The sequence below is a fragment of the Galeopterus variegatus genome, unplaced genomic scaffold (assembly GCF_000696425.1).
Source record: "Galeopterus variegatus unplaced genomic scaffold, G_variegatus-3.0.2 Scaffold3405, whole genome shotgun sequence".
In the NCBI taxonomy this organism is placed as follows: Eukaryota; Metazoa; Chordata; class Mammalia; order Dermoptera; family Cynocephalidae; genus Galeopterus; species Galeopterus variegatus.
In genome coordinates, this window is record NW_007729516.1 from 87459 (window position 1) to 111008 (window position 23550).

The 23550-nt window shown below is 45.5% G+C and overlaps 1 protein-coding gene across 2 annotated transcripts in view; it reads left to right on the plus strand.

Moving 5' to 3' along the window:
• The window catches only part of FAM188B (family with sequence similarity 188, member B), a 119218-nt gene that overhangs the window by 33286 nt on the left and 62382 nt on the right, over window positions 1–23550 (plus strand). For both annotated transcript variants that reach the window (XM_008584917.1, XM_008584918.1), the window contains exon 6: window positions 22918–22973. In XM_008584917.1, the coding sequence (XP_008583139.1) occupies window positions 22918–22973 (56 nt within the window). The remainder of the gene's footprint in view (window positions 1–22917; window positions 22974–23550) is intronic.

Consider the following 23550-nt stretch of genomic DNA (forward strand, 5'->3'; position numbering starts at 1 on the left):
TCTGAAATATAATTACTGGGCTAAAATCAAGGTGTTGGCAGGGCTGCTTTCCTTCTGAAAGCTCTAGGGGAGAATCTGTCTCTGCCTTTTCTGGATTCAAGAGGCCACCTGCGTTTGTTGGCTCATGGCCCTTTACTCCATCTTCAAAGCCAGCAACGTTGGCCGGGTCCTCCTCAGGCTGCCATCTCTCTGGTTCTCCCTCTTCTGCCTCTTTCTTCCACTTATAAGAACCTTGTGATTACACTGGGCCCACTTGGATATCCCAGGACAGTCTCCTCATTGCAGTCAGGTGATTGGCAACCTTGATTCCATCTGCAACCTTAATTCCCTCTTTCCATGTAACCTAACGCATTCAGGAATTCTGGGATTAGGATTTGGACATCTTTGGGGATCAGAGGCATTGTTCTGCCTACCACAGAGGACAACTGTTTCTTGCAGCATTTTAAATGGCTTTTTTTTTTTTTTTGGTCTCACTACAGTTTTTAAAGTGTTCATCCTGTACCCTCTCTCTCCCTCCCTACCATTCCCAAAATAATTTTTGTTGTTTTCACATTTTACAGGCATTTTCTTCTGTCTCATCATCTTTTCTGTCTCTATTTTTTAAGTCTGGGTCCTGTGTGGGAAGGAAAACAGGATAACCCACAGCCACGTGGTCCCCAGGAGGGGCAGAATTAGGGCAGTGGGGGATTTCTGGCTGGGGGCCTGTCAGGGTAGGTCCAGTGAGCTCACGAGAGTTGTTGATTTTATTAGTATTAATGGATTTTGCCCTGGTGAAAGTGGATATTTTCCCAGAATGCAACCTTGAAGTATGATAGGTCCATGGCATTGAAGTTTAATTTAGTTGGATTCTTAAAAAAGATAATTTAAATTGGGTGTTTTACAAAGCAGAGTGGAATAGGTGCTCCATGAGGACCCGTTTAAATTCTTAACTTCATATGCTGTCAGGGCTGGGAAGATCCTTAGAATCCCAGCTCATATTGGCAGATGGAGACACAGAGCTCCAGAGAGCAGAGAGGAAGTGACTCACTGGGATACTTGCAGGTATTGTAACGTGCTTCCACAGACCGTCCTTTCAACTTCTAATCAATGCTTAAAGCTTTTGCTTCAAGTATGTGTGGTCTTTCCTGCACTCACTTAAAGCCTCCATCGCAGCTGTTACTGCTCAACATGCATGTCCCTTCATGTAATAGTAATAGCTCCCTTGGTTTTAGGTGGATTTGGTTTTAGACCCTGAGTTCTTGGAGTCTTGCCCTCAAAAAAGAACCCATTAATTCACAGAAATATTCGTTTCTTCAATGAATTTACACATCAACTCTTTAGTGAGTGCCAGTTGTGTGTTTGAGCCAGCTTGTGCTGCTCATGATGTTGATTGTTAGCATTTCTTCCCAATCTGCGTTCAATTACATCATGCTGGTAGCTTGAAATTGGTCATGGTAGGAATATTTACACCATGGAAATTGACAAATGCTGCAAATCAGGGTTCCTCTCTCCTGGAGAGCCTATTGTTCCCCCCTTTGATGGCCTATTATGTGCCAAACCCAGCTCTACCTACAGGGAATCAATATGAGCAATGCAGACCAAGCCCATCGCAAATGCTGCAAATCAGGGTTCCTCTCTCCTGGAGAGCCTATTGTTCCCCCCTTTGATGGCCTACTATGTGCCAAACCCAGCTCTACCTACAGGGAATCAATATGAGCAATGCAGACCAAGCCCATCCCACTCAGAGCTTACACTTCTGGTGGGAAGAGGCAGCCCATCACAACAAAACAAGTCAATATGTAACATATCCGAGGATGTTAAGGGCTATGAGGAAAAATAAATCAGAGAAGAGTGATAGGGAGCCCCGAGGACAGGACTGGTATTTTATAAAGGGGCAGCCCTCAAAAACCTTGCAGAGAAGGTGACACTTGAGAGTAGACCAGAAGGAAGACAGGGACCAAGCCCTTTGATCCCTGGGAGCAAACCCAGAGCAGCTATGCACAGGCCCTATGCTGGGACACATTGCTTGTTTGAGGCTGGAGTGGATGAGGGAGAGAGGAAACAAGGGCTTGGTCGTGTAGGGCTGTGGAGGCTGCTGAAGCACTGGCTTTTATTCTAGGAGGTTGAGCAGAGGCTGCCACGATCCCTCTGACTGCTGTGCTGAAAACAGACTCAGGGAGGCCAGCTTGGGAGCAGGGAGACCAATGAGGAGGGCCTGTGGAAGTCTAGAAGAGAGCCAGTGGTGACGGTGAAGGTGCTGAGACACAGGCTAGAATATATGCATGTATAAACACACACACACACACCTCAATGGGATTTGCCCATGGATTAGATGTGCTGTGTGAGAGAAAGAGAGGAGGTGAGTTTGGCTCCAGAGTTTTCTGAACCACTGTGAGAAGGAGCTTGCCTTTCCTGGAAATGAGGAGGACTGCAGGAGAAGCAGGGTTAGGCCATGGTCACTGGGCCTAACCTCTGGTCCGCCGTGATGCTCTCTATCAGGCCAATGGTGTTTCATTGGTGACTGGCCTCTGTGTAGCCTGTGGATCAGGAACCAAGTGTTTGGAGTCCTCAAATGTGAGCAGTGAGCTGTCCTGTGCTTGTCATTTCAGGCTCCGTTGCTGTTTGTGACAATACAATTCCCTTCTGGCCTTTGGATCTCATTGAAATGGTTAAGGGGTTGTCTTTCATACTGGGACTAGTACTAGGGCCCAGGTTAGTAGGACTGCTCACAGCAATTGTCTGATGACGGTAAATGCAAGTCCTTGTCTTGCCTTTAAGTTGGGCACTTATTTGTCCCAGGCTTGCAGGTGGAACTCTGCCCTGATGAGATGTCCAGCTGTCTGGGCCTCTGTGCTCCTGACTAGAAGTGAAGAGTTGGATGGACTACTCTATAGGGACTCCTCCATCTCGACATCCCCCATTCTACCTTCTACACATGGACTTGGGCATGTCTGGACCATACTTCTGACTACTCTTGTGATCCAAGAATCTGTCTATTCAGCCGACCTCTGAGGCTTGAGCATACAAACCAGGACCTGTGACTTTGAAGTCACACCTGGACTGTGGGTTCCTCTGAGCTCCTATAAACGCATAGTAAAAGGATTTAGGGCTCAGCAGCCTGGAATCACCCCTAGCCCAGATCATGAGGGTCTGTTGCTGGAAGCTGAGGTTCTGCTGTCCCTGCATGCAGGGTTTTGAGCTGGGAGGCAGACTGACTGTGCAAGGTTAAATCCTGCCATCTCTCACCACTTTGCCCATTACTTGTTGAATAATTTCTCTCTTAGTTTTCCAAGAACACTGGTTCTTGGGCACCTGTGGCTTCCAGGTTAGCTCCTGTGTCTCCTACACTCACTCAGCCCTCAGGTGGTATGATAAAAATAAACAAGCGGCAAAGCTTTTTCATGGCTATCACCTTTGGTGCATAGGATGCCCTGGTGAGGCAGGCCAAGGGATGGAGATGGAATGAGGCCTCTTTCAGGGCTCACATACATCCTCCCCCGTCAGGACACCTGCAGCCCTCTTTGCAAGAATGGCATGTTCACCTGTCACTGGCTCCATGGCTGGGTCATGTCCCGTTGTATCACTCAGATGGGGGTATCTCTTGAGCTCCTCTTGATGTCTCAGCCCTGCTAAGCACCGAGGATGCCCAAGGATGTGACAGCTCCCTACTCTGGAAGCCCAGGGCCCACCAGGAGTCCCTGTGTAATTGGGTGCTAAATTGTGGCTCTCACAAAGGAGTGGGAGGTTGGGGGGCAGTTAGGGGGTGCTGCTGAAGGGGCAGGAGGGCCTTAGATTTGGAGAAGTAGTGCTTAACACAAAAGTCTTCATGGTACACCAATAGCATTGGGGAGGAATGGCTGTGACTTTCATTCATGGATCCAGGGGCAGAGTAACCTGCCTAGTTCTGTGGTGGATCTCAGCAGCTTTGATCTGGCCATGGCCCCAAAACCTCAGTGTCCCTGCCTTTGTGTTGAAACCAGTAGTCAATTACAGGGATTTATCTCCTCTGACATAGGGGTGGCTGGCAGAGTTTTGGGGTTTTGCAGAAGAATGGACAGTAGGTGGCAGCAGACCTTCATCAATCCTCCCAACTCCAGGGACAGTCTGGTCACCCTTGTTGCATAATTCACTTAGCACATACTCACCAGGCCCCCCCAACGTTTCTTAAGCACTCTAGGGGGGGACAGATGAGCATATCCCAACCCTCCTGGGGCCTCCTGGGGGCCCCTAGATGAGGATAGAGGCCGCAAGCTCACAGATGCCTGTCTGTGTCCAGAGAGGGAGGGAATGATGCCAGCTGGGGCTTGGTGGAGGCGTAGTGGAGGATGTGGCATTTGTGGTTTATTGACTGTTCCCCATATCTGAGCATCCCAAATTTGACAACATCTGCACTGCATGGGATGAGTTATGAAGAGAATTTCCATTGAAATCTGTCTCTATGCATTATTGGGACTTTACATCAGATTATTGAGGTTCAAATGGACTGACTCGAGACATACACAGCACCCAGTCACTTTCCTGCATGCCAGTTGCCCCTGGTGAACAGATGGCCTGCCCGAGACTCTTACACCAGTTTAGCCTCACCTTCATAACCTGTTCTGGGGACCTCTCTTCTCCACACCTGCCATTAATGCCCTGTGCTCAGCCACTTCCCCTCTCTACCTCTCTGCCTGGTGGCCATACTCTATATTACACGTGTGCTGCCAGTCTGCAGTGGAGCACCATTTCTCTCTCCTTCCAGTGTTGGCCTCTCCAGAGTAGGTAAGCAGGTTAAACATGAAAAATGACTCCAGTGTGCATTGCAGGCCACTCTGAGCCCTCCAGGAATGGGGTCGATGGTCCCTACCCCTGTGTGGCTATCTTAGTTCCAGGTACCTTCAGTTCTAGGGTTTCCAAGTCTTTGAACTGGTGCATCTCCCAGGAAAAAGAGACTTCTCATGACTCCGGTTCCCTTTGAGATCAAGAAAGTGTGGCTGTAGAGGTGAGAGGGTGTCCACAACTCTCCTTGGGAGGGAAGACAAGGGATCTCATCTTGTGCATCTATGGACATCAGTGTGGAGGCTCTAGTCTTCCTCTGAGCACACCTGGCCCTTGCCAGCCCCTCTGCCCAGGTCCTGAGTCCTGCCGGTGCAGGCTGGGAAGATGTACCATGCAGGGGAAGTGGCTGCTGTCAGACGGAAGAAAGCTGTTGTGGCTCAGAGATAATTTGGGGAGATGAGTGTGGCAGAGCAGGACGGTACTATGGTGTCCTTGGAGACTCATTCCTGAAGACTGAAGCAGCCCTCTAGTTCTTCCTCAGCCCTTTTTTCTAGGGCCTGCATTGGTTCTACCACATTTGCAGACATTTTTGGATGATGTGCACTTATGGTGGGTCATAGAGAAAGAGTCTAAGCTAAGAGTTCCTCCTAAGGATTGGAAGGGCACTGACTTAGAGAAAAGATGGGCATCCTTGTTTCTACCCTGAGTCTCACTGATAGGCTGCATGCCTTGGGGGCTGGGGCAGAGAGAGCTGAAGTCTCTCCCCTGCCAAATCCCCTTCAGTTCTGCTATAGTGGACACCTTCCCAAGTGATTCCCTAGCCAGTTTTCCCAAACGGTGGCTGTGGGACAGAATTCTGCTGTGATTCACTCTTGGGGCTGTTGTTCCCACCTCAGAAAGATGGCCTTTGATGCCGAGTTGTCAGGGGCATTTTGGGTAGAGTTCTTCCAGTCACAAAGATGACCTTCCAGGGCAGCTTCCTGTATAGCTAGATTCCGTGTGTATGCCTCATTCCAGAAAATTCTACTTTGTTTTCTCTGCTCATTCCGCAAGAAGTTACTAAAGCCATGGGATTTCTTTCATTTCCTGTTGAGGCCAGTTTTGTGGTGATAGGTCCCTCAGAAGTGGGACCCTTTCCTGATAGAGTAAACAGTTTTTGATCTCATTCTAAATACATGGTATTTAATTCTATTCAAATTAACAAAGCATTTATAGAGGGCCTCTTGCTTGTTCAAATGGTGTTGGGGAGGGACATGCTAAAGATGAGGTTTCAAATGCTCACAAGAGGCTGAGACATCCATACAAACTGCAGAATTTTTTTTTTTTTTTAAAGACAAATGTGACGGGGGACATGGCAGAGTGCTGTGGAGATAGTCTGGATTGCTTTGGGGTAATTGAGTTGTTGATATTCATTGAGTGCTCACTATCTGACAGGCACTGTTGTAAGAGCTCTAGATGTATTACCTCATTTAATTCTGACAGCAACATTAGGAGGGCCATAGGATCCATTTTACAGATGGGAAAACTGAGGCACAGAGTGGCCAACCAATCTGAGTTCATGCAGACAATCTGTCTCTAGGTGCCTCAGTCTTACCATTATCACAGCCCCTGCCTGGGGAAGGACTGTTGAGGAGCTGGCATTATCAAGTACGTAGAGGGTTGGTCTGATAATTCAGGTGCAGAGGAATCCCAAGCTGAGGGGACAGTGTGGCAAAGAGGTGGGTGAGCTGGTGTACCTGGAACACAGGGGGTATGGGGGATCAGGGGTCGAGGGACGGAGGACTGGACAGATGCCTTGAGAACCAGGCTTTCTTCTCTAGGCAACAGAGAGGAATAGCAAATTCACTTGCATTTTTGGTTATTTGGCGGTAGTCTTTTTAACCAGGAGGGACGGAGGACTGGACAGATGCCTTGAGAACCAGGCTTTCTTCTCTAGGCACAGAGAGGAATAGCAAATTCACTTGCATTTTTGGTTATTTGGCGGTAGTCTTTTTAACCAGGCAGTGCCGTGCTTGGGGAAGATTAATCTGAGTGTGGCAGGACTGAGCGAGGTGACTGGAAGCAGGGCCCCAGCCTAGAAGGTGGGTGGGCTGTGACCTGACTGTGCCAGAGGGGTGGGGAGCTCGGGATCTGAGGAGGAGAAGCCACAGGGCATGACCTGCAAGGGGACTGTGAGCCTGGAGGCTCGGGACACAGGTGTGCACTTATCAGGGACAGGGGGACGTGATGGGGAGGCACTGGTTGGGTAAGGAGGAAGATGAGGAGTCTGTTTCTGGACATGTTCAGTGGAGCTTTTGTTCCACAGACAGGAGTGGGGCAGCAATGCAGGTCCTGGGGAATATCGGCTGAGAGGTTGGGAGAGGGGCATCTGGAAGGTGCTGGCATGGGGCTGAACACGGAAGTCCTTGGAGGAGTGAACACTGCCAGGATCCTGCAGTGGTAGAACCTTGTGCTTGGTGTGGGGCGGGGAGGGGGAGTGGTCAGAGCAGATGGGGACTGGGGAGTCCAGCCCCACCCAAAGTTAGGGAAGAGATGATCTCCAGAAGGCAGGAGGTTGGCAAATTGGACCCCTTGGAGAGGTGAGCAAGGTCACTGGGTCTGGTGGGGGGCAGAGGCAGGGTGTCACAGGTGGCTTTGAAGAGGGCACTTTGAGTAGATGGCTTGGGGGCAGAAGGTCAACTGTTGTGTGTTGATGAATAGGAGGGGGGAGGACATACACAGAGAACATGGAGCCCTTTTGGAAGAAGTTTGGAGGTGAAGAGAAGCATAGGGACAGGTGGCAGTTTAAGTGAGTAGAGGGTTAAGGAATAGGATCCTTTTCTTCAGGACGGGCAAGATGTGAGCATGTTTGTAAGCCAGGGCTGGGTGCCAGCAGCAGAAGAGAAATTTACCATTCACGGAGCCTCTGGGAGTGGGGTGGTGCTTGGGTGGGTCCGGGATGGGGCAGTGCTGACAACAACCAGATTCATTCTCGGCCACACTCTACAATGATAATTGATGCCCATAATGACCAGCCCCAGGCCTTACAAGTTTTCAAAGTGCCTTTTAAATCTCCAGTGAAAGAGTCAATTCTGCTCAGTGAAGCCTTTGAGTTACTTCAAATTTATTCCAATTAAGCAAAGCTTTGTTGAGTTATTGAGAACTGCTATTTGGGAAACATTGCATTTTATTGTATTCTGAGACTTTGAAACTTGGCTCTTCATCTTTAATATATTTAGTAACTCTTAGCATCGTGAGGCTGGAAGGGCCTTGGATTTAGAATTGAACAGATTTGGATTCAAATCCCAGCTCTACCATATACTAACAGGGTAACCTTGGGCAAATTTTGTTTTAACCTTTTTGCAGCTTAGTTTCTTCATCTAAAAAATGGGATGATAATATTTATGGGATTGTTATGAGGAATAAATAAAATAATGTATATAAAATATTTGGCCAACAATAATTACTTTAATAAATATTATCTGCCCCCGCATTTGGTTAGCCAAATATTCATTTTTTTAAAAAAATATCTGGACGTGTTCCTGAATAGATGGAGTTTTGTGAAAGGGGTGAGCAGTAAGGTTGGAGTCAGATCATGGAAGTTATGACCGGTCAGAGAGAAATGTTCAGATTCATTGTGAGGGCTGTGGCCATGGCCCAAGTTCCTGGGCTCTTGTGGTTCTGAGTGGGTCTCTCCCACGAGGCCAGGCACATAGTAGGCCCTCGGTGAGCACCTGTGGGTTGAATAAAGTTGTCTTCCATGAGGCATTTCCTCTCCTTTGCAGTGAAGGTCAAGGAGAGGCTGGATGCATTTGAAAACTCTGGAGGTTGTCACAGATGTGCCCTCCCCACTTCTTGTCCAGAAGTTCTTCCGGGGCCAGGCCTGGGCACAGATGGCCATGGTCCTCCCTCTCCCTGCCTCTTCACTGGGCCCAGGGCTTCATTAGATTCTGTGAAGGGTTCACCCATGAGAGGAGGATGGCATTCCTACAATCGATGATGTTGCCTCCTTTGGTCCAGTGTCACTTTGTTCAGCCTTTCTCCCTTTAAATAAAATTTCTTTTGAATAAGAAGAAAATCAAGCAAACTAAAAAAGTCACTAGAAAACAAGACCCAGTACACTACCACCATCTGAGGACTAGAGGCTGTTTTGCAAGGCTTGAGCCACCTCCGTTATTTCCTGTCCTCACGGAGCAAAGACACATTGCGTGTTCAGATTCCAGAAGCTGCGATATGGAGGGAGATGAACTTATGAGGGCATTTTGACAGGCATCTTGGAGTCAATCCCTGGAGCTGCCAAGGAAATCCATCCACACTATAGCCTTCTGCCACCCAGAGTCTACACCTTGCCCCGTGCTCAGCTCCCTAACAAATCTTAAGTCACTTTGTAGCCTAGACTTGGACGATCAGATATCCTTAAAATCCAATACACTCTTAGGAGTGTACTAAAAGAAGAAAAGAGAAGTTGAAGGTATCCATTTTAGTTCAAAACAAAAGCAGATCTGGCCCATTTAATATTTAATAAAGACATTACTACTGATCTCTTATTCTTCTTTTTAGAGAAAATCACTCCAAAAGGGCACATGTACCAGATGCAAGTATCTGGGAGAGCTTAGATGAGTATCCTGGTTTTAAACAGTGTTGTCATACAAATAAATCACACATGGATTAGGTAGGAGAATGTCCCTCTTTTCAGGAGATGCAGACTGAAATATTTAGGTGTGGCACAGCAGGATGTCTGCAATTTGCTTTCAGATGGGTCAGCAAAACAAAAAAAAGTGTGCGTGTTTGTGTTCGTATGTGTGTGTGTTGTGTGAGAGAAAACAAGGCACATGTTAATTTGTCACTGTCAGTGAAGATTATACTAGTGTTCATTGTATTATAATTTCAGTTTTCCTGTTGCTTTAACATTTTTCAAAATAAAAAGGGAAAATACAAAACACATGGAACAAACAGGGAAAATGTAATAATTGATGGAATCTTTCTCTTACCTCTCGGTGAGGATCATAAAGAAGTGTAACAAGGCCACAGTGTGTCATTAAATGATGGAGTCTGGGTGAGGCGATGGAATCAAGACTAGCCCAAGAAACCCCTAGGGAATACCCCAACAGGGCAGAAGAGCCCCTTCTCTGTTGTAGGTGGACATCCTCAGGCCTTTTGACCTCCAAGGAACCAGTGGCTGTTACAGAAACAGCAGCTTGCACGTATTTCCCAGATGCACAGAAAGAAGCATCTTTTCAGTATTATCCTGGTGGGCTGATTCCCACCCTCCCTCACCATATTCATCATACCCCCACTCACAAAGCTAGGACGGGAATCGTCTCCTGACCCTTTGGATGTTTTCTTGAACCCCCCGATCCTTTAATTACACCCACATCATGCGGCTCAACGTGACATTTCCAACAGGAGACTGCCCGGCATGGGTCCAGCTGCTTCAGATGGTTTTATATTTATTCTGGAAAAATCTCCAGATACCTTTGGTCAAAACCCTTCCTGTTGGCTGCATTGCTGGGGCCTTTTCTCGCCCACACGACCCAAGAGGGGCTGCGCCCTGTAGGCCCCTGCACGTCTACCCCACTGGGGAGGGGGATGACGTTGGTAGGGTGCAGCCTGGAGAGGCAGAGACTTGGGGAGATTTTGGAGGAGGTGTGCATTCAGCCCCTGCCTGTGCTACTTAAATTCAGATCCTTAGAAACCAGGGAAACCAGAGCTTTGTCAAACTGCTTCTGCAGAAATTTCACTATTAAGGAGAAAAGGGATTGTGCTGCTTTGATTTTTTTTCTTCCCCACTCTTACAAACTTATGTACACTATTGTTACCTCTTAAGGATCTGGGAGGGAAACAATGTCCTGATTTCTGTTTGAGACAGTCCTTGTACTCCCCTACCTTGGGGCTCATGCAAAGTTTCAGCATGCACCTTGGGAAAGGCTCCCTAACCCACCCTGGTCCCCACTCCCAGCTGGATTCTTAGCCACGTCCCAGCTCCTCAATGAATATAGCCTCACTGCTGGGCTTCCCACCCACGAGCCACCAGTGCTGGGCAGCCGGTGCCCTCATCAGAAGCAGGAGGCTGGTGATCCTGGAGGGGTGGAGAGGGCTGGGACCCACACTCTGGGACCCAAGGGCACTCGCACCCCGTTTCCAGTGAAAAGGGCTGCCAAGAGAGGCATAGGAGGCTGTCTCGCTGGCTCAGGGACATATCTAATTTTAGCACAGGGTGTGTTTGTCCCGAGCTGGGGCTGGCTTACTCATGGAAATTCCATAGCTCTCTGGTTTTCTTTGTATGAGTGGTATAATGCTCAACGTTTGTAGAGCCAACTTGGGTTTAAAGCAACGTGTTTCCTTCTCCTTCTTCTAAGAAATACCCAGAAAACAGTTAGTCCTCTGTGCTTTTGGAGTAGGTCAAAATTTCCTGGAGATTCCTTTTTCATGATGGGGAAGTGTGGGGTGGAAGGGAGAGTAGCTCTAGGAGTCAGTCTTGGCTTGGCCTTTCTCTGTCCAAACTAGGACAAGACGTAGAACCACAGGGTCTCTGTGCCTGCAGAGACCTTGAGCCATCCATCTGGTGCAGTGGGTCTCTGGGGATTCATGGGTCAGTAAAGTAAATAAATGAAAAATCAAACAAACAAACTGGAGGACCAACTTCAGGTTCAGAGGCAAATTTAGACACTGTGGGCCTAAAACTTACATAATTTGGGTGGCCTCTTTAAGAGAAAGAATATAAAAGTATATCTCATTTTTGCAAATTTTCCAAAACGACAAGACCATGTGAACACATTTTTAGGACCTCTTTTTAGAAGGAAGGGTCACTGAAGCTCCGTTAACTCCATGGTAAATCAGATGCTTTTCAGGTTGTTATTATTTTTTTCTGGCTAAGTAAGGACATTGAAACAAATTCATGAAATTTCAAAAAATTTGAATAGATGTAATCTTGAACTAAAAGGCCCTCCTTTAAAATGAGCAAACTAAGCTTTGAGAAACATTTCACTGTGTTGTTTTTTATTTTCCTCATGTCACCGTGGACATGTGAGTCATGGATTGGTTTGTGGTGGACAACTGACAACTTTCTGAGCCTCGCTGTTCTCATTTGTAAAAATAGGGCTAAAACGTCCCTTTGCTGCTTCCCACAAAGGACTTTTGTGAGAATTAAATTTAAAAGTGTGCTTTGCAAGTGCTTGGGAAAGTAGAAGGTGCTGCCCAGAGCAGCAATTATTATTGGAAGGACAAAACCGTAGAACATTTAGAACCCTTGGAATGTCACAGGAAGGGACACTGAAGCTCAGGGAAGGGGAATACTCGTATTTGCCTGAGGCCACTTGGACAAAAGCATGAGCTCCAAAATTAAGTGTTAAGTGTAAGCCTTCTCACCCTTGTAAAAGTAAATAAGCCCAAAGTTCTTTCTTTTCGAATGGCTGTGAAGTTAACCTTGGATCCAGACAGTGCCATTTCAAATGTGCTGTTCATGGCTCTTTTATAAATGTTTATGTAGGGGAATGTTTTGTGAGATCAAAATGAAAATACTTCATCCTAGAAGTTGTTTTAAGTCACCTTTGACATATTTAACCAAACAAAACTTAAGTGGATTTAATGTTTGATGGGACTCGAGCAATTTGGCCTTTCTAGTTGGTGCAGCTCACTTCCCTGGATATGTTTGCTGGTCTTTATTAGGACTGTAAAGGGCAGGATTGGTGCCCCAAAGTGGCTTCTCCTAGCAGCTAAGTAAACATCTCCACAGCTTTCCAATCCACCGTGGAAACCGGCAGCAACTCTTATGTAATGAGGCGGCCTTTCAGAGTCTTCCCTTTTATAACTCCGGGAGTGGCTTTAGACTCCCTGGGACAGGGCCAAGTTTGTAGAGGCAATCCTTTCCATCCTGGGCTCTCATGCCAGCCTCGGGGAGGCAAGGCCAGAGGACTTTTGTCACTGATAGAGCTATCTGGGTTGAGTCCTTACTCCTCTTGGTGGGGAGGTCAGGCTGCCAGGGAGCCCTAATCAGAGGCAGCTTTAGGGGTCATGCCTGCTGGGTGTGCAGTCTGGGTGCCCCATCACCTTTCTGGGACTGGCTCTGGTTACTGGCCTCTTCCAGCATCTCATGGCCGGGGGTGGGGAGGGGCTTGGTGGAACCAGGCAGCCATATGCTAGTGGGCAGAGGGATGAAAGTGAGACCAAGATGAAGGGAGATCATGGGCTAGCAACATTTTGCTTGGTGAACTGCATATCTAGGATGAAAGAATTTCATGTTCCAGAAATGTGCTCCACAGAGACCACTTTTCCCTCAAGAAGATATTTTTCTTTCCCTGGAGTAACATCGTCTCTACCTACCTTTTCACTGCCTGTAGAGCAACTTCTGCCTTTCTTTACCAGTCCCCTCGTGGAGCTGAGCTCAGCCAAACCCAGGAAACTTCAGCCTGAGAGAAGGGTAGGGAGATAGGAATTGGAAGGACTGCAAAGTCCTGCTGGTACATGTCACCCTGAGGGAAGAGCAACTTGTCCTAGTACATCTTGGGTGTTAAGAAATTCAAATCAGTGCCTCTAACATCCAGCATGGAATAGATGCGAATGAACTGAGAATGAGGGTCTGGAGCCTAAAATTCTGTCTCTGGCTTTGTCTACTACCCAGGGCACCTTGGGAAAGGCTCCCTAACCCGTCCTGGTCCCCACTCCCACTGGGGCTGCAGGATTAGTCTAGATGGCCTGTATTAGCCTTTCCAGCCCTTCCAGCTGGATGAGCTGTATCTAGGTGACAGGGAGATAGGAATTGGAAGGACTGCAAAGTCCTGCTGGTGCATGTCACCCTGAGGGAAGAGCAACTTGTCCTAGTACATCTTGGGTGTTAAGAAATTCAAATCAGTGCCTCTAACATCCAGCATGGAATAGATGCAAATGAACTGAGAATGAGGGTCTGGAGCCTAAAATACTGTCTCTGGCTTTGTCTACTACCCAGGGCACCTTGGGAAAGGCTCCCTAACCCGCCCTGGTCCCCACTCCCACTGGGGCTGCAGTCTAGATGGCCTGTATTAGCCTTTCCAGCCCTTCCAGCTGGATGAGCTGTATCTAGGTGAACTCTGAGTATTCCTCAGCTTCCAGAGGGATCATACATTAAATACCAGTTGTATGCAAAGGCCTTGTGCCAAACTGGAAGAATGGGAGAATAATATGAGGGAAGGTCACATCTAGTACACTTTTGTTTTGCAAACTATGTGTTCTTGAAAGAACCCTCTGAGTCTGAGAGTGGGGTAAATGTCTTCTTTGTTCCTGGAATGTTCCAGAATCCACCCTGACTCAAGGCATAGATATAGAGGAAGGAGAAATGTTGGACGTGATTTCAGATCTTGCTCTGGCTCTGCATACTTCTTGTCAAGGGTGTGTGCCAAGGCCTGTCAGGAGGGACGCTGAGGGAATGAGTTAAGCTGAGAAATCATCACCCTGAAGAACAATGGTTTGGGAGGCTGGAGTATAGTGTGTGTTCTGCCTAACAGCCAGCCCAATGGCTTTTCCAGGAGGATGCAAGGCCATCAGTGCTCCCCCCCAATCTGTCCTCACCAGGCGATCCCTATCTTTGTCCAACCTTCGTCATCATGGACCCGGATGACAGAGACTTGGGTATGCAGCCCAATTCCCAATTCAGGGTTTTCATTAGTTTCAGGAAGATAATTTATTTGGGTTGAATTGTTAAGGCAGATTGTTTTCACAGTTTTCCAAGCAGAATGCTTTCTCACAGGAAATGTCAGACCATGCAATTCTAGTCAGGTTTTCCACATCCTTAAGAGAAAAGAAAAGAGAGAGAGAAAAAAAAGATTCCTTTTATATGTTAAAGGTCGACATTTGGAGCACTGGTGACTGCAGGGTACAAACTGAGATCTGTTAAAGTTGCTTACATTGTGATAGTGCCCATGATGACTTCTCCATAACCCAACCCTTAATGAGACCTCATGCACTTTATGGCTTGATTGTAAGAACGCCTGCTGATCTGGTAGCCGAGGGAGGTGGAGAAAGCCCCTCCGGAGAGTGTAGACACCAGAGGAACTCCCTTTCAGTTTCCTTGCTGTGACACTAAAGATGATGCTAGGTGACTTCTAAGCCTCCTTCAATCTCTCCGTGATTCTGTACCTTGTCTTCACCTAGGGAGGGGAGCTTGGCAGAGGCTCTGTAGAAGCCAAAGAGAAATGGAGAGCAGGAAAATGGAAAGAAAAAAATCTTTTCTGCAATGGAGAAATGAGATTTCTAAAAAACGTTTATTCTATCAGCCTGCCCTCAGGCTGATATGAAATGAGATTTCTAAAAAACGTTTATTCTATCAGCCTGCCCTCAGGGGCCCAACTCATGCAGGCCGGCTGCTCCTCCAGCAGCTCAGTCAGAAAGTCAGTCCTTGAAGTTCAGAGTGCTGCTGATATGAAATGAGATTTCTAAAAAACGTTTATTCTATCAGGGGCCCAACTCAGGCAGGCCGGCTGCTCCTCCAGCAGCTCAGTCAGAAAGTCAGTCCTTGAAGTTCAGAGTGCTGTGCAGAGTCAGTGCTGCGGAGGCGGGATGGGAGCACACAGCCACTCCCGAGGGTGCGGAGGGGCTGCAGCCAGACTCACTGGATGCTATGGTCCTCATGGCCTCTACAGAGGACTCTGGAGAGAGGGATGTTGGGACTTGTGGCAACTAGCCTTTTGCCAGCGGATGCTGCTCTTCTCTGGCATGAGCTAGGCCGTGGCTTGTCTGTCCAGTTCCTGTGTGTCCACTGATGGTCTGAACATCCCCGCCTCACTGTCATCCAGCCCTCTTGTTCACTCCACAGGGACGTGCTGTGTGGGGTGGGACAGTGGCAGGAGAGCAGGACTGTGGCCCAAGACTGCTGGGATCTGCTGTCTTGCTGTTCTCATTGTGTCTAGAGTATCTTTAGTGTCACATAGAGCACTTGTGGGGGGCTGGGCACTCTCCCCTGTTACCGACTCTAGCAGGGATGCGTCCTCAGTGGTAGGTGAGAGGTCCTGTAGGGTTCGAATATGTATATCAAGTAAAGGAAAACTCTTTTCTTGAGCTTTTTAAGAGTTACTTTTTAAAAAAATCATGTATGGGTATTTATTTCTGTTGAGTGATATCTCTGTATCTATTGAGATTATTTTACATTTTTTCATGTGAATTACATTATTAGGTTTTCCAATGTAAAAATATTCTTGCATCCCTACATGGTCATATTTTCTTCAAACTTGTGGCTGGTGCAGTGTCTGTTGTTTTATTTCATATTTTGTACTTATGTTTACAAGTGTTAGGTTTTTGGAATCAAGGTTATACTAACCTCATTAATCATCATCATATCAGCTAACATGGTAGCAGTTACTTTGTGTCAGGTACTATCCTTAGTATTTGATATATTAACTCATTTAATTCTCACAACAATCTTTTGAGAAAGGACTATTATTAACTCCATTTTATAGCTGAGGACTAAAGCACAAAGAAGCTGGAAACTTGCCTCCCCTGCACAGAGTTTTGGTGGTAGAGTAGGATTTATGGCCAGGATGGGTTGGTTCTGAGTGCTTAATCTCTGCCCTATATTTGAGAATGTAAATTGGGGAGATTTTCCTATATTTGATGGAGCACATCAGTAAAACTACTTGTGTGTATGGTGGAGTGGGAAATGGGGGTGAATTTTAAATTAATGGGTTTTTAAAATGATTATAGACAGTTTCAGATTTGCTGTTCATTCTTGAATCAGTTTTGTGATTTTTCTAGAAAATGGTCCAGCCTGTCAATTTTCAAATATATTGGTTTGAACTTATTTATACTATTTTCTTCTTCTTGAAAAAAATTTGGTTTGAATTTATTCATATAATTTTCTTCTTACTGAAAAAATTCTATTTGTAATGTTAAATTTTACCCTTCCTTTTCACTGTTAATATTGTGTCTGTTACTCTCCTTTTCTCTTTGTCAATTTTGCCAAAGGTTTGCTTTTTTATTAATCTTTTCAAAGAACCAGTTTTGAGGGCTGTTGAATCTATTTTTATTTTATTAACTTTTTGATCTTGCCTTTTTTTACTTCTTTTTTGCTCTCTTTTGGTTTATTCTCTTATTCTTTTTTGGAGTTGGAGGCTTAGCTCTTAGCTTGTCACTCTTCAAAGTAATGGGTGTTTTGATGCCACATGTGTCCCTCTATGCACCACTTTTACTGCTTTCCACAGGATTTTATAAGTTGTGTTCTTAATGTTTACCACTTGGAAATATTTTCTGATTTCTACTGTTATTTCTTTAAAATTTACTAATACATGAATTCTTTGGGGGGAGTATAGAGGAACTATATTTTTATTATAGTATTCTTTTAAAAATTTCTTTGTGATCAAAAACAGTTTGGAATTTTTTGAGGTATTATTTGTGGCCTATTATATGGTCAATTTTTATAAATATGCCATGTGTGCTTGACAAGAATGTCTATTATTTAACAGCTGGGCAGATTAGATCAAGCATGTTCTTTTGATGTTCACGTATTCTTTATTCTTATTAATGTTTATTTTCTGCTTGATCTATTAGTTGCTAAGAGAGATGTGTTAACATTTTCTATTATGTTCATGAACTGAACAATTTCTCCTTGTAGTTTTGTCAAATTTTTGGTTATATGTTTTGAAACTCTGTTGTTAGGAGAATAGACGTTCATGATGGCTAAATTTTCCTGTTGAATTTTTTCTTTTGTTATTCTGTAATAGTCAGTTTATCACTAATAATGCTTTTTATCACCAAATCTGTTTTAAACTGATAGTGTTTAGCTCCATGAGCTTTTCAATGGCTGGTATACAAGTGGTATATGCTTTACTGTTAAGCTTTTGTGTCATGTGTCTCTTGAAATAGCACATAGCTAATTAAAAATAATCCAGTCTGAACATCTCTGTCTTTTAACTGGTAACTTTAATTAGTTTGCCTTTATTATAATTCAGTAATTATAATACTTCAATTTGTTTGTTCTATTTTATTTCACTTTGACACACTATTTAAATAATTTTTCCTCCTTTCTTGCTTTCTTTTTCTTTTTCTTCTTTTTTAATTAACCATTTCAAAGTGAACAATTCAGTGACGTTTAGTATCTTCAGAGTGTTGTGTAATCACCACCTCTATCTAGTTCTAAAACGTTTTCATCTTTCTGCCATAAAAATCCCTTACTTACTGAGCAGTTTCTTGTTCTACCAATCTGAAATTTTACATAAATTGAATCTTGTATTACCTTTTGTGTTGGCTTCTTTCACTTAGTGTATTGTTTTCATGGTGCATCCACACTGTTGCATGTATTAGTACTTTATTCCTTTTTATGGCAGAATAATATTCCATTTTATGGATATATAACATTTTATTTATTTACTTATCTGTTGATAGACATTTGGGTTGTTTCTACCTTTTGGTTATTACAAATAATGCTCCTATGGAACATTTGTGTACGTGTGTTTGTTTGAGTTCCTGTTTTCAATTCTTTGTGGGTATCTACTTAGGAGTGGAATTGCAGGGTCATGTGGTAATTTTATTTTTAACTTTTTGAGAAACTGCCAGACCGTTTCCCAGTGGCACTTTCTTGTGCATTAACTAATATGTATCTTTTCTTCTTCTCTTTCTGACTTGGAAGATTATACATTATGTTTTTACTGTTTTAGTGGTTACTCTTAAGTTTTTAATAACTGGCTTAAAGTTTAAATTTAATTAATCTCTCCCCTGAATAAAATGTGAAGATGTCAGAAAGCCTTAACTCTGATCATCATTTCCCCTTCCCATGTCCCGTTTGTATTTTAGTGTCACTTTGTTTTTAACTACTCCTAAATTAGTTGCTATTGTTGTTATTTTTATTGTCTTATTGTCAGTTATCATTAAGGTTGATCTAAATGTGTATTGGTTTCTTTTCTCACCAATGCTCTTACCCTACTCTTTCCCTCTGGGTTAACTTTCCTTCTTTCTGAAGTAATTCCTTTATAGTTCATTCAGTGAAGTTCTGTGATAGTAATCTTTTTAAGTCTTTATCTGCAGATGTCTTCATTTTGTCCTTAACTTTAATGTTGTTTTAGCTGGGAATTTTTAGGTTGACAGTTATTTTCTCTCAGCACTCTAAAGATGTTATTTCATCAACTATGGCCTTTATTGTTGCTGTTGAGAAGTCTGCCGTTAAAGTAATTGTTGTTTACAGGTGATCTACCTTTTCTCTGAGATTTTTCTCATTGTCTTTGGTATTCTGGTAGTTCCAGTAAGATATGTCTAGGCGTGCATTTATTTTTACATGTCCCATTTGAGGTTCATTATGTTTCTGTGAGGATCCATGTCTGGAAAGTTCTTAGCAATTATCTTTTCAATAATTTCCTTTCTCCTTGTCTTTATTCTTTCCTTCTGGAACTTCTTTTAAATGTACATTAGACTTTTTAAATGTTCCTCCATATCTTTATTTGCTCTTTCATATATTTTTTTCCGATTGAGTTGCATTCTGGATAATATCTGATTCATAACTCATTATCTCTTTACTGTATTCAATCCACTATTTAGTCTTTCCTGTGGGGCGCCGAGGAGCTGGAGTGGGAGGTGGAGGCCTCAGACTAGGCAGGCAGGCTGGGGGTCTGCCATCAGCCCCCATGGACTTGTTAGATGCATACTTTGACACGTGTCTCTGGGTTATCTGCACAATCACACTTTGAAAAAGTGTTTGAACCCCTTGATTTATCTTTTTGTCATTGTTGTTTGTAATAGCTTTCACTCAAAGGCAAGAACATGCATTTACCCTGACCTTTTAATCTTTGTAATGCCTGTGCCATAGAGGGACCCATGAAAGGAACAATGAGTACATTCTCTGTGAGCAAGCAAGACTGGAGCCTCCTCTGGTGGTGAGATCTGTAGGAATGACACAAGGCATCTGAGCTGGGCTCTTGCAGCTGATGGATGGCCTTTGGACGGAAGTCTCATGACTGGAGAGAGGCCGCACTGTACCCTGCCCAGCGGGAACATCATCTCCACCCTTTCACCACTGTTCATGCCCAGCTGCCTGTCCTCAAGAGCCAAGTGGACCACTTGGGAGGTGTGGACTTTGTGCCATGGCCTGCAGGAAGCCATGGAGGTTTCTGGGCAATGGAAGGATGTGTGACCTAGAGGAAGGAGCAAAGTAGAGCAGTTGAGGCCGGCATCCTGGGTTTGAGTCCTGGCTCTGGCACTTCTAAGCTGTACCACCTTGCATAAGTCACCTAGCTTCTGTGAGAATCACTCTGGCATGCAGCATCCATTGATGGAATCCTGGCTAGAAGCTGGACACCCAAGAGAATCCTGCAGTGCTTTCTTCCTCTTTGGTTGTAATTCTTATATGGGTATTAGTGTCCTGTTGCTGCTGTAGCAAATTACCACAAATTTAGTGGCTTAAACAACATGAACTTATAATCTCATAATTCTGGTGGGCTGAAGGTCGAAATCAGTCCCACTGGTCTGAAGTCAAGGTGTTGGCAGGGCTGGTTCTTTCTAGAGGCTCTGGGGGAGAATCTGTGTCCTTGCTTTTGTTACCTTGCAGTGCCTGCCTTCATTCCTTAGCTCATGGCCCCTTCTTTCATCTCTAAAGTGCATCACTCCAATCTTTGCTTCCATTTCATACCACCTTCTCATCTTAAGTGTCAGCCTCTTTCTGCCTCCCTCTTATAAGGACGCTTGTGACTACATTGGTCCCAACTGGATAATCTCCTCATCTCAAGATCCTTGACTTAATCCCATTTGCAAAATCCCCTTTGCCATATAAGGTAACTTTTGCAGGTTCCAGGGATTAGGATGTGGATATCTCTGGGGCTGTTATTCATCCTATCACACCATATCATATTGCAATTTATGTCTGTTCATTTTACATGTCTGGGCCTCCTCTTCGAGGAAGCTAGACCTGCCAGATAACCCCACGCTTGTGCTGGGTGGGTGAGGAAGTAAAGAAATGAGGGAATGCATGCTTCAGGGTTGAGAAGGAGGTGACATTCCAGTTGGGCTTTAGTGGATTAGTATGAGTTTGCCAAAGGGTATTCTAGATGGAGTGAACAGCTTATGAAAAGGTACAGAGGCCCGAGCTGAGACATCCAGTGTGGAGGAAATGCAGATGGTGTGCTATGGCTCAGAGAGAGATGAGGCTGGGCAGTAGGTCATGGAGAGTCTTATAGGACACCCTAATGGTCTTCAATTTTACTTTATAAGGAAGCTGTATGTGTGGTGGTTGGTGCCAGTATCTTTGGAGTCATAGCCTGGGTTCAAATTCCTGTGCTGTCAGTTACTTGCTGTGTAACTCTGGGAAAGTTACTAAACCTGTCTGAGACACAGTGAAATAACTACTTCATAAAGCTGTTTTGATAAGCAGATGACTTTTGAGTCTTACAAAGTACTTAGCACAGTGCCTGGAACAGTCAAAGGAGCCAGAAAGAATTTGTTGTTATTATTGATGCTATTTTTATAAATGTGATTATTGTTGTTGTTGATGGTGATGATGGGGAACCTTTGAAGAACTCAACCAGGCAGCGGTGTCATGGTCGGATTTGCTTCCTAGAAAGATGACTTTGACAGCCACATGAAGATGTAGGGGCCGGGGCATGGGTCACACTGAGGGTCAGGGAACCAGTTAGGAGGCTAGTGCAAGAATCTGGTTGAGAGATGAAGAGGACAAAGGGCAGAGGTGGGCTCAGGAAAGGGCAGAGGTGGGCTCAGGTACTGGACTTGGGATGGTCAATAGTGTCTCTGCTCCTGCTGTTCCCTGCTCAAAATGGCTTAGGAGGATTTTAGAGGCCCTCTAGTATAGGTGCCTCCATCCCTGCTTTTCAGACAGGGACAGATGACACAGTGACAGAAGGGATAGACAGAGTGGAGCTCAGCTCCTCAGCCTTCTGTGCTGAGCAGGTGGGGTATGAGAAGTGTGGTGGAAGAGGCTCCTGATAAAAGTGCTGTCCTCCTCACTGGGGGGAGGGAGGGGGGACTGTGAAAGCCTCTGTGTTGACTGCCCCTGCCACATCCCTCTCACCATCTGTCCATGCTTATTCCTCTTTCCAGATCATTCTTCCTCCATTCCTGTCAAGAATGCCTGTAGGATCCCAGTAGCATAGGAACGTAGGGATTTTGTGGTTTTGAATTGAAGAAAATGGCTTGGCTGAGTGGGGAGGACACATGGAAGATGAGGGCTGCCTGGGAGGGAGAGGTGGGAGCTCTGTGTCCAGAGAAAGAACTGGGAGGTCAAAGAAGTGTGCATGCTCACAGCTTTGGTACTGTGTGTCCTCGGTGGTCTTCCACTCACGCCCCTTCATACATCTTCAGGAGGAAACCAATTCAATAGCATGTGCCATGGCAAGATCGTGATTGTTACTTCAGCCATATCTCACCCTGATGCTCACAGCTTTGGTACTGTGTGTCCTCGGTGGTCTTCCACTCACGCCCCTTCATACATCTTCAGGAGGAAGCCAATTCAATAGCATGTGCCATGGCAAGATCGTGATTGTTACTTCAGCCATATCTCACCCTGCAAGGATGTTGGAGGAAAATATATTTCAATGCTGCATTCAAAAGAGCTGTCATTTTTTTTTTTCAGAGAGTGATATAATAGTGTTATTTTTAATACATTCTTTTAAAAAATGATTTTACTTTAGTTCAGGTCAATGCATGCTGGAGGAAAAATCTCTAAAGAGAACTAAAATACAGGTGGACTATTTTAAGAAAGCTTGTGTGCACATACCTGCATTTACAAATTATAAACACAGAAACACAGGGCAATTTTTCAAGTAACAAAAGGATGCGGGATAGTTTCCTTTAAACACCTTGGTGCATTTCAGTGGTTTCTTATAAATGGCTGGGGATGGCTTTATAAGAAAGCTGGGAAAGAGGAAACAAACCAACAAAAACCCCACAGAGATGGGATGGTAAACTTCTGGGCAGTGCTATGTGTTTCCCAGGAGTATCACAGTGGCATCAGTGATATACACTTGCACTCAGTGCTTGGCAGGTGTCAAACCACAGAATTTACCATCCTGTACTGGCTGGTGCATGTGCCTCTTTGAGAGAACAGAGTTGACAGGCATGTTGGAGGCCATTTGGTCCCATCCTATGGGGAACCTGTGGCTGTTCGAGGTGCAAACTGAGTGGCAGGGCCAGGGCTAGGAGAACCCATCTCCCGTACCCCCATCGAAAACTCCTTTCGGCCTTCTCTGCTGTTTGTGTTTGTCATTCTCCAGTGGTACATTGACATTTTCTTTTTTCCAGGAATAACCAGTTGGCATCTAATAATGCGGACGATGAGCTGGGTGCCCTGCAGCTTGGTAGGTGCAGCTGGAGCCTCCGCGATCTCTGCCCATTGGGGCCCAAGGGTCCTGACATGCTCTGTCTGGGAGGTGCTGGGTGGTGGGGGCTCTCTACTGGCTGGAGCGGGGGGCTCCTTTCTTCCCATCAGAGCACAGGAAGCAGGGGCTGGCCCAGTGAGTAGAGCAGGCATCCCTCTTTTTTTTGTTGATGTCTTCTTGCACTGCCTGTCTTCCTCTCCTGGAGAAATCATTATAAGAAGTCTGTTAATTTCTGTATCCACACTGGGGGGCTGGGGGTGCCCTTTCTGCATTTGAAGTTTCTTTTAGGACCATACAGAGCCTACTAGAGCCTCTGAAGACAGTTCTCAGTCACAATATTAGTATAGCTCTGCTTGGGGAGATCCATCCTCTTTAAAAGTATATGAGCATGGGCCGGCCCGGTGGCGCACTGGATAGTGCGCCGCTTGGGAGCTCAGTGGCACTCCCGCCCGAGGGTTCGGATCCCACATACAGACCGGTTCCCGCTCACTGGCTGAGTGAGGCGCGGGAGCAACGCCGCGGGGTGCCGGCCCGGGGCCCGGCCCCCCCCCCGCCC